This window comes from Alosa alosa, chromosome 8 (assembly GCF_017589495.1).
Source record: "Alosa alosa isolate M-15738 ecotype Scorff River chromosome 8, AALO_Geno_1.1, whole genome shotgun sequence".
Taxonomy (NCBI): Eukaryota; Metazoa; Chordata; class Actinopteri; order Clupeiformes; family Clupeidae; genus Alosa; species Alosa alosa.
Genome location: NC_063196.1, coordinates 9,083,970 through 9,097,015, shown reverse-complemented (window position 1 = coordinate 9,097,015; position 13,046 = coordinate 9,083,970). Strand labels below are relative to the sequence as shown.

At 45.8% G+C, this 13,046-nt stretch overlaps 1 protein-coding gene across 2 annotated transcripts in view; it reads right to left on the bottom strand.

Annotated features, from left to right (window-relative positions):
• Positions 1 to 2,046: 2,046 nt before the first annotated feature.
• Positions 2,047 to 13,046, bottom strand: part of jag2b (jagged canonical Notch ligand 2b) — a 55,068-nt gene continuing 44,068 nt past the window's right edge. For both annotated transcript variants that reach the window (XM_048250658.1, XM_048250659.1), the window contains 12 exons: positions 12,083 to 12,196; positions 11,686 to 11,799; positions 11,470 to 11,583; positions 11,117 to 11,233; positions 10,671 to 10,698; positions 9,340 to 9,425; positions 8,309 to 8,422; positions 7,502 to 7,617; positions 6,730 to 7,032; positions 6,078 to 6,209; positions 4,901 to 5,051; positions 2,047 to 3,722 (listed from right to left, as the gene is read on the bottom strand). In XM_048250658.1, the coding sequence (XP_048106615.1) occupies positions 3,073 to 3,722; positions 4,901 to 5,051; positions 6,078 to 6,209; positions 6,730 to 7,032; positions 7,502 to 7,617; positions 8,309 to 8,422; positions 9,340 to 9,425; positions 10,671 to 10,698; positions 11,117 to 11,233; positions 11,470 to 11,583; positions 11,686 to 11,799; positions 12,083 to 12,196 (2,039 nt within the window). In that variant the 3' untranslated portion in view covers positions 2,047 to 3,072. The remainder of the gene's footprint in view (positions 3,723 to 4,900; positions 5,052 to 6,077; positions 6,210 to 6,729; positions 7,033 to 7,501; positions 7,618 to 8,308; positions 8,423 to 9,339; positions 9,426 to 10,670; positions 10,699 to 11,116; positions 11,234 to 11,469; positions 11,584 to 11,685; positions 11,800 to 12,082; positions 12,197 to 13,046) is intronic.

The following is a 13,046-nucleotide window of genomic DNA, read 5'->3' as shown; positions in this document are numbered from 1 at the left end:
TTGTGGACTGAGGAAATTGGATTTATCACCATCTCTTGAGTTTTACATGACATTTGTCATCCCATTCCACACACTACCACCCTTGCACACCTGAAGTGCACTTCAAGGTACCAGTTCTTAAAGGTCCTTACTTACATTAAAAGGATGAACAATAGAATGTTTCGCTACCTTGTCATCCATCCCTTTCATACCTCCCAAAAGTGGCACCTTAATCTACAATGCAAGGGCGCAAGGATACAAGTGTGTGTAATAGGACGAAACCACACTCTCCGATCTCCCGACTCCTCTTACTCTCAGGCACTCAGGCCGTCCTCCCTTTCCTGCCAGAGCCCACACCATCAATAAGAATGAGTAGTAGAGGATCACAGACGTCGGATGTGAAATCCTATCCTACTCTGTGCTGGGGGTGGTGTTGGTGGTGGTGTGGTGTGTGTGTGTGTATGGACTATCCCATTAGCGGAGGCTAATTCACTGGAGATGAGGGCCTGTAGCGCTAGCTAGCGCACACAGGCATCATCATTGCAGGCCTCGCTCATAAAACATTCAGAACGGATGAAGCCACGGCAAGCCGAGTGACCCCATTGGTTGCTCTGCTGTCAGCCCAGAACAGGAGACCACTTCCGATTGGCCGAGTCTCTTTCCAAGCCCTCTTGCCTGGAAGAGAGAGTTCCTGTATTGATCCTGGAGGCGCCTTCATTTGTGGTTACAGCAAGGGCAAAGAGTTTGATGCTGGAGCTCAAGAAAGAAAACAAGCCCTAATGCTGAATGTATGTGTGCTATGGTAACTGTTAGCATGTCATCTGTATGATTTCATACCCAATAAGTGAGACATTTTTCACCAAATAACCATAAAATCCCCTTTGTCATGCTGAACATGAAGGCACAGTGCTTGTTTGTTTTTTTGAGGACATTGTTATAAAATGCTTTAATAAATAGTTTTTGATTTATTTCTAATAACAAACATAAATTCCACTAAATGAACCAAATAACTTTTGCAAAGCAATTCTTTTTGTACAAAAATTACATTTTTTTTTTTATAGTTCTCATTCCTCCCCTGCCATTCCCAAATGTGATGCATAATCCTTTTCTGAACAGCTGTTAGGGATAGTTTTTAAATTTCTTTATTTTGTGTCCTCCCAGATATGGAAACAAGGTGCTGTCCAAGAGAGATTTTCTTTCTTTCTTTTTTAAACATGACAATTGCTAGAAAAAAGAAAAACACAGGTCATTGTCGCCAATTCTGAGGTAATCCAGATGTCTTTATCGGTTGGTACCTCGAACAAAAAAAAAAAAAAAAAAAAAAAAAGAAGAAAAAAAGCTTTACAACGACAGAAAAAAATTGTTCCCTTCATGAAGCCTCAACCCAAAACAGGTGAAAGCAGATTGAGTAAAATAAAAAAAAACTTTCACATCGTCCGAGAGATCAGATTAACGCCCCTCATAGTGTGATGGCACCACAGTTTTTTTTTTCCAGTTTCCAGAACGTTCCATGACAGCAAAAGGAGGACAGGAGGGGAGAGACTTTTTTTCTTTTAACGGAGGCGAACAAACACGCCACAATACACCACACAATCTTAAAGCATTAACTCCTTATAGTGAAAAAAAAACAAACAAACAAAAATTAACATAAAATGATGACCTCTGTATACATACTGTTCTGCCTTTGGGACGCTGTTAATTTGTTATAAAACCTGCCTGTGAGAACTGGCATAAATAAAAGGAATGGCATTGTAAAAAAAAAAATGTTTAAATCATAATAACAGTAATAATAATAGTAATAATAATAATAATAATAATAATAATAATAAAAAAAGTGTGACTTGTCTTAATTTACTAAATTCAAATATACACAGCGACTCCTTTATTATATACATCTATGTACATGTTATTGTCTTGTCTTTGATCAAATACCTCAATGCTTGGATGAGTGTCTCAAGAAAATATAGAGATATGACATAACCGATGGCCCTATCCCTTTTGATGGAGACTGAATAACCTTGTGGGGTTGGGGTCTTAGAGGAAGGGGGCCACAACCTCGGCAGCGAGACGCAAATAACTTTGGGTGGGTGGGAGGGTGGTTGTTTGGGGTGGGGCTTGTTGAAAGGCACTTGCTACCAGCTCAAACCAAAAGTTAAACAAAAAGAAACTAAAACAGAACAAAAGAAAAAAATACTGCAATCCTCTTCTTTTTTTTTTTTCTTCAGCCGAGACAACAGAAAGGAATAAAGGGAGTGAGGGGGGTGGGGCGTGAGTAAATCAAGGCCACTCTGTAGGCACAGGAGTATTCTTTTTTAGTTTGTTTTCATCATCTCTCGTTCCTCTAGGGCAACGCACTTTCATAAGGCTGGCGTGCATCGTCGAGGAGAGCTGGACAAACGGACAGGGGACAGTCAGGGCGGTTGGGAGGGAGAAGGGGACACCTGCTTTCTGCTGGGTCCTAGAGTCAGTCAGTTCCCCCCTAACCCACCACTGCTTAGCCTTCCTATTAATCCATGGCAGAGAAAAAAAAATTAACAAGGGGCAATCGTCTGTAAACAACAACAGAAAAAAAGTTGTCTTTTGTATCTATACATTTATATTTTTCTTCCTCCATTATGAGTTATCTTTCCGCTTGTACACAGCAGGACATCTCTCCGAAAAACCAAAACAATAGAACAACATAGGCCTCTCTTTTGTCTTGCCTGATTATAAAGAAATACAATTCTGCTTCATCTGTACACAAAAAATAAAAATATGAATGCCAAAGGAAGGGAGAGGAGAAGGAAAAAAAAAAGGTTAAATAAAAAAAAAAAAATAATAAGTCCTCCGTGTCGACATTCAGCTTGAACAGCAAAACTAATTTGCTGGAAATAAAAAAGAAATGTCAAGCCAAGAAAAGAGAGGAAAAAAATTAAGTTCTTTTCAAACTGAAAGTTTTGTTTTTTTAAATGAGGTGAGAGTCCTCTCCTCCTCTCTTAAGATTCTCTGTCAGAGTTAGTTGGTTGGTTGGTTGTTTGGGATAGGCTGTTGGGATGGTTTGGTGAAGGGACTGGTAGAGATGCTGTAAGGGGCGGGGGGGTTGTTATTGAGGGCTCATACACAATGGTGTTTGAGGTCAGGGCCCATGTTGATGTTTTTACAGCGGTTGTCTTTGGGGCTGTGGGGAGCCCCCGCCACCGACACCGTGGTCCGGTGAGGCGTCTTGAGCGAGGCGGCGTTGCAGCTACTGCCACCAACGCTGCCGCTGCTGCTTCGGGTGGTGCAGATCACCTCTCCTTTGGCCAACCCCTGGCCCTGCGCTGGCCCCTTAGAGTACATGCGCAGCTTGCCGCAGGAATCCTCCTTGCCATAGCCGTCCTCTGCAGGCTCCAGCTCCACCTCAATCATCCCTCCGTCTCCGTCACCACCTCCTCCTCCACCTCTCCCCAGCTCCAGGTCGTCCTCGGCCTCCTCCTCGTCCTCGCGCCCGTCGCACATCCGCTCGGGCGTGCCCATGAGCTTGGCGCGCTCGTACTGCGCGTCCAGGTTGCTATCCTTGGGCCCTGCGCCGACGCCCAAGCCCAGTCCCTGACCGGCGGTCACCGGTCGCAGGGGCTCCCACTGGTTATTGATGTTGTCGTCGGGGGAGTGGCGTCGGCGCCTCTCACGCTCTTTTCGGCGCTTGCGCATCCACCACACGCACACCACCATGCATACCACCCACAGGCCACAGAACAGCACACACAGTAGTGGTACCAGGTAGTCTGGGGGAGAGAGAGTGACAGGGTACAGTCAGTTATGCAGATACATTTGATGGCACCAACTGATAGCTCTGTGATGACAAAAATGGTTTTATAACAACTACAGAAACAAAATATAGCACTGAACAGGGTCCAAGCGGTACATCTACAGAAACAAATAATTTAAAATATATATATATATATATATATATATTATATATATATATATATATATATATATATATATATATATATATATATATATATATATAAAAATAGATAAAAGGTGCAAATGGATAAATGAATACTGCATACTAAAAGAAAGATGCTGATAAGGGGGAAGAAAATGCTCAATAGGGGCTATATATGAAAATTACTTTATAAAGGAAAGACATTCAATGACACAATGCCCACTTTGGCACGCTGAGTCAGCTTGAAACTGGGTGGGACTTCCCATTAGTCTGCTGGACACACACCTGCAGACGATTACACAGATAACACAACCAGACAACTCATCCTACGTAAAAAATAGCTACCTTAGTTTCTCCAGAAGTTCATTCCATTAGAATTGCTATAAAAGGTGTGTGTGTGTGTGTGTGTGGGGGGGTTCCTCAAAAGACAAGTGTGCTCTCTTCAGTCTTTCTGACTCAGTGAGCTAAGCGTTCTACACAGATGTCTCGAGCCCCATCACCAGCCACAATTATGCAGTTACACTTTGAGTTACACTGACTCACTCAGTTGAGTTGGGAACCAGAGCCTGCCGAACATGGCCAAGTGAATAACAGAGCCTCTCTACTGACTTCCACCATTTTAAAAGCCCTGGCTCTGTGAAATCGATTGTCTCCGCTCGGCCCGGTCCGAACGTCGCCACATGCTGTGCATCACACAGCAAGGAAAAAGGCGTGATCGTTGAGTGACGGGCATGGACGCCCAGAACATCAGGGGGTAAAGACATGTGTGTCTATGGGTCTGTCATTCAATGTTAGCGGTCTCTGTTTGTGTGTGTGTGTGTGTACCAACTGACTGGGGCATGACCTAGGTTTCCAATGTGTGTGTGTGTGCATCTGTGTTTAATCACCAACTGACTGAGTGAGTAAGTGTGTGTGTGTGTGTGTGTGTGTGTGTGTGTGTGTGTGTGTGTGTGTTTTACTCACTGACTGACTTGAGGAGCATGACCTGTGTCTGTGTCTGTTTTTACTCACCGACTGACTGGGGCATGATCTGGGTCTCCACCTTCACCTCGATGATGGCGAGCATGACCGTGCTGTTGTGGCGCTTGGACAGTGCGCTGACGATGCCACTAGCCGCCTCCTGGACACGACTGTGGTCCGGCTGCTCTTCCTGCTGGAACGACTGAGAGGGGCAGGGGAGGTGGCAAACGTTAGAGTGAGTACAGAACAGGGCTACATCATAGACTCTGGCTTTAGGACTCTGCCCCATCACCCCCACCCCAGCACAAGACCAACTGAGCCCCAGAGAGAGAAAGAAAGAGAGGGAGATGTGTATTTCAACTTCTTTCATATTACACTATGTTTTGCTTTTTCTTCTCAACAGTATTTTTTTACCTTTTCTAAACCAACTATGATGTTTTATGTGCATGACTGACATCACAAATGAATCTGAATTAGTTGGATTGGTCTTTGTGCTTTAGCAATACAAGTGTCTAGTCAGGCCAATAAAGCAACTTTCTATTTGAATTACATAGAGAGAGAAAAAAGGAGGATTGAGAGAGGGCGAAAGAGAGAGAGAGAAAAAAGGAGGAAATGCTGCATTGCAGTCGGACCCACTGCAGGTTGGTCAACTGAAAGTCATTACTGAGTAAACTCAGCTGCATTCAAAAGAGGGCAGGGGGGTGGTGTGTGTGTGTGTGTAGACTAACTGCCACTGCCTCAGTGCGACCTGTACGCTGAAATGCCGTGCAACTCACAGGGAACAGGAAATCAAATCTAAATCTATTAGCATTCTCTCTCAAACCAGCCATCTTCTCCCCTCAGCCACCCCCCCACACACACACACAAACACACACACACACACACACACAGGGCTTCCCACATTCCAGATGATTCTAATCACGTCAAAGGAGGAGGAAAGGGAAACTCCATATTCTTATGAATATTGAGAGAAAACTCGCTCGTATTCAAAGTGCATTTATGACTCTTTACCCCATCTGAAAACGCATGCAATGACATCTCATCTCAAGTGGTTGAGCACATCTTTTACCATCCTCAACTTATTATGGGGATATTACAACAATGCTGTGTGCTATGACATGGGAAGAGACAGAAGACATCTGAGAGGAGGTCTGTGTGTGAGTGTGTGTGTGTGTGTGTGAAAGAGAGAGAGAAACAGAGAGAAAAAGGGCGAGAGAGTTGTACTTACTATTGCCACCTCAACGGCATCCTGGTTAGTATACGACAGGTCACAAAGCACCAGTAAGGCATGCTCTTTGGCCAGGTTCCGTGTGGCTGGAAGGTATCTGAGCTCCGAACAGATGTTCTCTACTGTTGTACCCTGTTGTGGAACAAAAACAACAGAACCGGACTTAGGATGCAAGTGCAGAACATAGCGCACTCATAAATCGCACCACTAAATCACAGCACAACGGACCAGTTGTAAATCAGCATGGCGATGTTCTTGCCTGGGTCCATTTTTCAAGTCGCTAGAACAAACAGACCCGAGAAAACGTCTAGACTTAGTCGCAAAAAAGAAAAAAATAAAACATCAGAAGAAAGCGTTCAGAAATGAGCCATAAATTATGTAACCAGTATGTGAGGTTTGGAGGCTGGTAAGGTTTGGTTATTAAGGGCTTCCAGACACGTATTAAGAGACTGTACTGCTCTATTTGCTTTCACATAAATATTTGTTTTCACAAGATCAGGACATACAGCGGATATTTATGATGGGGTGAAAATTATTTGTACAATTTTCCAATAATTTTAGCTTTTTAGTTTACCCTATACTAAAAAAAAAAAAAAAAAAAAAAAAAAAAAAAAAAAAAAAAAGTTTGATTTGTGCTCTTGTGGTCACTCACCGGAGGCACCTTCTCGCGGTTGAAGATGAGCGTAATGCGGGCACAGCTGTTGTCCAGGTAGCCCGTGTTGGGCTCACACTTGGTGTGGACGTCGACCTGCGGCTGGGGGGACGAGCACACGCCCCAGTGGTGGCATGGCGGTGAGAAGCAGGTCAGGAAGCTGTGCTCAAGGCAGCCTCGTCCCCTCGGGCACGCGTGCTGCGGCTGCTGGTGCTGATGCTGCTCCATCTGGTTGTCCCGGAGATGCTGCTGCTGGTCCAGCCTCACCCCAGGCAACAGGCACGGCCGTCGTCCACACACCACCTGGGTGACAAGTCGAGAGGTCAAAGGTCAGACGTAAGGGTCAGGCACGACTTGACACAGACGTGGGAGTCATGACATGGCAGATAGGTGTGACGTCTGCCACATACTTGAACCGTCGAGTCATCTATTCCTATAGAGCCCACACTAATGGACAGCTTCAACACATTAATCCAACTTAAAAGAAATGTTTGTTTTGTACTAACCGTCTTTGTGTGAGCTGGACCTTTTTTCTTCACTGTGCACTTACTTCACTAATCTTTAACACAATTCCCACAGTGGCTTCTTTGAGAACAGCAAATAAACAGAAACTCTAACAATAAAATGTTTGGGGTTGAGCTCAACTGTAACTAGAGGGACAAAGTCCCACTGTTAGGGGTCAGTACACTGGCTTGCCCCCCCTCTGACTGATCCTTGTGGGAGAGGGTGAGGAGCGGTCAGTCATGCTTGTCGGGACAGTGGGTTGGCTTACCTTGGTGCAGTCCACCTTGCCGTTGATACACTGGCAGCTGTTGCACTCCTCCTCCCAGCGACTCCCGTGAGGGAACTGCAGGCCGCCGTAGTGGCATGTTTTCCCGATTCCAATGACTGCTCGACGAGAATATGGCACACACACACACACACGTTTTAAAACCTGCCACGTTGTACAACATGTGACATGACAATACAGTTTTAAAGCCTTTAAGCTCAACAGGCACTCTTACTACAGGGATCATACACATTGTATCATTATGATTATCATCATCACTGATTATAATCTCCAAAAAGTAGAGCGGATCAGCCATAACAGAAAAAAAAAAATGGGATGATCTAAACTGTGTACACACACACAGCCTCATTTATCTGCCATATGGTTAGTCGACGTAAGCCAGCGTATATCATAAAGGTACGGCACTGATGAAAGCACACTCATTCATCCACTGTGTATTCTCAACAGGAAGAAATCATAAAACGTGTGTGTGTGTTTGTGTGTATACCTACAGACAGATGTCTACATGTGTGTCCACAGACAGATGGACACTAGGAGAAATGAGGGACGTGGCGGGTAGAGATGAAAGTGTTCTGCCCTCATGTTGGGGGATTAGAGTGGTGTGTGTGTGTGTGTGTGTGTGTGTGTGTGTGTGTAAAACAATAAAAGGACAGTTTGAGTTGTGGGAATTTACTCTCCTGGTAGCCGGCGCCAGTGTGGCCCAGGTGTGTGTCTGTGTGTGTGTGTGTGTGTGTGTGTGTGTGTGTGTGTGTGTGTGTATGTATGTGTGTGACAGTTGTGGGCACTCACACTCCTGACAGCGGGCGCCAGATCGACCCAGGGGACAGATGCAGCGGAAGCCGTTGATCTCGTCTACGCAGGTGGAGCCGTACGCACAGGGCGACGACTGGCACTCGTCGATGTCTGGAGAGGAGCGGGATGAAGAGGAGAGGGTGAGGGGGGCAAGGAAGAGGTCAACACTCCTTTATTAGACCATTATAGAGATGCTTACAATACTGCAACACACATGCTATCCCCGTGTATTACATCCTCAGATTGCAAGAAAGAAAGAAAAAAGAAAGAAAGAAAGAAAGATGAAAGAAAGAGATGGAAAATATAGTTTGAGTCAAAGTTTCCGCACCAGCCTTCTAAAATGACTGCTTCATTAAGAGGCCTGTAGACCAGTTTACCACATGTGAGTACCATCTGAACACTGTAGAGCACCCTTCTTATTCTTAAAGCTAAATTTAGCCTTAGCCTGACCAGTCGTCCTGTGGGTAGCAGCACAAGTAGGCCAGGGGTGTGTGTGTGTGATTATATATATATATATATATATATATATATATATATATATATATATATATATATATATATATATATATATATATGTGTGTGTGTGTGTGTGTGTGTGTGTGTGTGTGTGTGTGAAGCAGAAGTGGCTGACCTCTCCTCTCTCTGAAAGGCTGCAGTGTGAATGACTACAACCATTTGAATGCCAACATGCAAAGGACAATCTGAGGGGTTCACACACACACAGACACACACAGAAGTCTGACAAAGAGCCAAGAGCTCTATGCCAGACAGCTCTGGAATCCGCGGCCAGCTGAATTATTCATCTGCTTAGGACATTTGTGTGTGTGTGTGATGTGTGTGTGTGTGTGTGTGTGTGTGTGAGTGAGAGAGAAACCGAGAGGGATGGTGACCTCTGATCCCAGCAGGGTCATAGGCCAAGGGATACTCCCTAAAACTGACATTTTGGGTGAAGAGTGCCTGTAAACACCCTGTCGCTGGACAAAGACACACACACACACAATAACTAAGCATGTTTGAGTGCTACTCACTGATGCGACAGTCCGGTCCAGCAAATCCAGGAGCGCACTCACAGCGGAACCAGTTGACTCCGTCCACACAGATGCCGCCGTTATAACTGGGGGAGGGAGAGGAAAAGCCACTGTGATTTACTCACTGAAATAACCACATTAAAGTCTCATTAAGGCACCATTAAAGGTGCAGTCCCTGATACCAGACATGAGTTGTGTCAAATGTAGCTAATTGCTAATTGTAAAGAGGTGAAGGGGAAATGTGTAAGATGAATAGAAAGACAGATAGCGAGATATAGATAGATATAAAGAGAGAGAGAGAGAGAGAGAGAGAGAGAGAGAGAGAGAGAGAGAGAGAGAGAGAGAGAGAATGTGAGGGAAAGAAAGAGAGGGATTGAGAGAGGGATGGAGGAGATTCATCAACACCCCACCTTTCACATGCTAATCACTAATCACCCCCCCTCCCCGGCCCCTTGCTGGGATGTCATTCCTCTTCTCTCTTCCCAACCCCTCCCTCCATCCATCCCTCTCAATCCCCCCATCTGCTGTTCCCAGGTCACCGGTGAAGAATAGGAGGAGGAGATAGGAGGGAAGGGTAGGAAAAAAGAAAGTAAGAGAAAAGGATAGAGAAAGAGAGAGAGCGAGCGAGCAAGAAAGAAAGAGAGAGACAGAGAAGAGACAACCCCCCCCCCCCACACTTTTTTTCTCCAATTGACACACACACACACACAGAGTGCAAACCACCCCTCCCTTCCTCCATGTCGCTCCCCTGGCCCCTGGGCCCAGTTGGGGGCACTCTTTTAGGGCCCGCGGGCCCTTTGTCTTGTGCCATTAAAGGCAACCCCCTCCGAGTCGCATGAGCTGTCGGATTTAGGGGTGATTTAGGGACACCTTCCCGTCATTACGCACCCCAACTCCACACCTCCCTCCCTCCCTCAACAACATCGGAGATGGGCTGGGGTGCTGAGGGGTATTGATGCGGTGGTGGTGGCGGTGGTGGTTGGTTGTTGATGGTGGTGCTGACTGTGGGGGACATGCATTTAGGAAGAAAGAGTGGGTGGGGGGGTTGGTTTGGCGCACGTGTGTGTGTGTGTGTGTGTGTGTGTGTGTGTGTGTGTGTGTGTGTGTGTGTGTGTGTGTGTGTGTGTGTGTGTGTGTGTGGAGAGGAAGGGGGCGTTCCGAGCCGGCAGTGTTGTACAGCGAAGGGGAGGGTCTCTACAGGCGGCCCGGACAAGAGGGCCACCAGTGGCCCCAAACATGCCGAGGGAGAGGGGCGTCTACTCCCCCTGCCCAAAACCACACACTGACCAGAGGCAGACACAGTAGTAGCAGGGAGCGGTAGGCAGACTTACCAGGGGTGGGGGTTGCAGTCATTGATATCTGCGGGACACAAAAGACGAGAGAAGATCAGGGCTAAAACTCGCACTGCAATGCATCATCACACAATTTGCAGAAACTTGATGAGGCTCATAGCAGCCTGTATCTTAGCATACTACAAGTCAGCTAAATAATGCTAAAAGATGTCCATGAGTATGGAGGTGGTAAGATGGGTTGTCAGTAACATTTTGCAACGGGTGCTTGAATTAAAACTATTACAGCTGAAATTGTGCATGATGAAAGTAAAATCTAAGGGAGAGTAAGTGTGAGCGTATGTGTGTGTGTATGGGGGGGTCTGGTAGTTTGGCAGGGAGAGGTGTGTGTGTGTGTGTGTGTGTGTGTGTGTGTCTGTGGGGGAGGGTTGGGCAGATTGTGGTGGCACTGCAGGTAGACAGATGGACGTGTGAAGGTTGCCACTTACTTTGGGCACAGGTGGGTCCTTCCCAGCCGTCCTTGCAGATGCAGGTGAAAGAGTCGACGCCGCCCACACAGGTAGCTCCGTTGGCACAGGGGTTGGAGGCACACGTGCTGTTCTTAGCTGTGACACAGAGCATGCACCATGAGTGGACAGTGTAAGTACAAGTAAAGTATAAGTAAAGACACGTCATTATGTGTGTCGTTCTTTTAAGGTCAAAGAACTACATGGTGTTGTTTTAAATCAGTTAATATACACCATCATATTTAGCTGCATTTCTCGAACACCGTGTAATACATGACCGCTCTCTCTCTCACACACACACACACACACACAGACACACAGACACACACACTCACCCGTGTTGCATGTGCTGCCACCCCACCCAGGGGGGCAGGCACAGCGGAACGCATCCCCGTTGTCGTAGCATGTTCCCCCGTTACTGCAAGTGTTTGCGTCGCACTGACTTTCACCTACATACACACACACAAACACAGGCACAAAGGTCAACATCAGGCTTTGCTAAAGTATTGTCACCTCGTAAAACAGCAGAGCCACAGGGGGGTCTAACTCACGTGAGTGGCAGGTCTTGCCCTTCCAGTTGTCTTTGCAGTCGCAGTAGAAGTCGTTGAGCAGGTCCACACAGCGGCCCCCGTTCTTACACGGGTTTCTGCTGCACTCGTTCACGTCTGACGGAGGAGAGAGAGAGAGAGAAAAAGAGAGAGAGAGAGGGAGTGAATTAGAAACATGAAAGGAAAGACGAGGGGCGGGGTGAAAAATGAAAGATTTTAAGACATTAAACGGAGAGAAAGCTTCTGAGAAAAATAAACTGGGAGGGGGAGAGAGTGAGACAAAGAGAAAGTTGTAGAGAAAGAAAGAAAGAAAGAAAGAAAGAAAGAAAGAAAGAGAGAGAGGGATGAGCAGACAGAGAAAGAGAAGGAGAGAGAGACAGAGATAAAAAGGCCTACTGACTCATGTCACAGAGGGTGCCCTCCCATCCGTCGGGGCAGATGCACTGGAAGGCGTTGACCCCGTCGATACAGGTGCCTCCATTCCTACAGGGACTGGCCACACAGTCGTTGATATCTGAGGAGGAAGAGGAGGAGGAGGAGAGAGCGGATGACCACCAGTGGACAGACACTTGGGCACAGACAAATACAGGTACAAGTCAACCAACCAAAGAGCACTGCATGCCGAAGAAACCAAGTGAGAGATTGGACTCTTAAGAAAGGACAGGGAATAAATAAACAAACAAACAAACAAACAAACAAATAAATAAATAGGGAAAAGATGAATGGGTGTGAGACTGACACAGAGGAGAGAAGATGGGTTTGTGTGTGAGATTGTGTGTATTGTGCTATAAAATCACTATGGTTTGTAGACATCATGATGAGAGAACAAGTTTGAAACTGTAAAACATGTATTTATATAACCTCAACCATAATCAAGTAATACATTGAAGTTATTCCTAACTAACATACATACTTGCGTAAATAAAGACTCCGTTGGAGGCGGACTCTACTCAAAACAGCTAATAAGAGAGCAAACGAGTGAACGATATGTAACCCATGAACGATGTGTGACCTGTGTTCACTTTATAAACCCCTGAACTTTGTGTAAACCTCTGAACTTGTGTTACGGTCGTACCCTTGGCAGCAACAATGCTCACTTGCAAAGATAAGACCGAACAGCGATCCTTTCATAACGCCACCTGTGGGTTTGAAGTTGCCAAATGTTGTGTCAGCATCTAAGGATAAGGTATAAATATTGGTGTTCAACCATTTGTTTGGAAGTGTGATCGTGTGATCCACTCAGGCTTTGCGCTATGTAGTCATTAAAGGAATTTTGCACGGAATTCTGCCGGACTTTTGCGCCTTCAACACTTTTAATGGTGTATTTTTATTACGTTGTAGACAAGATGTTTTGACTTAATTTC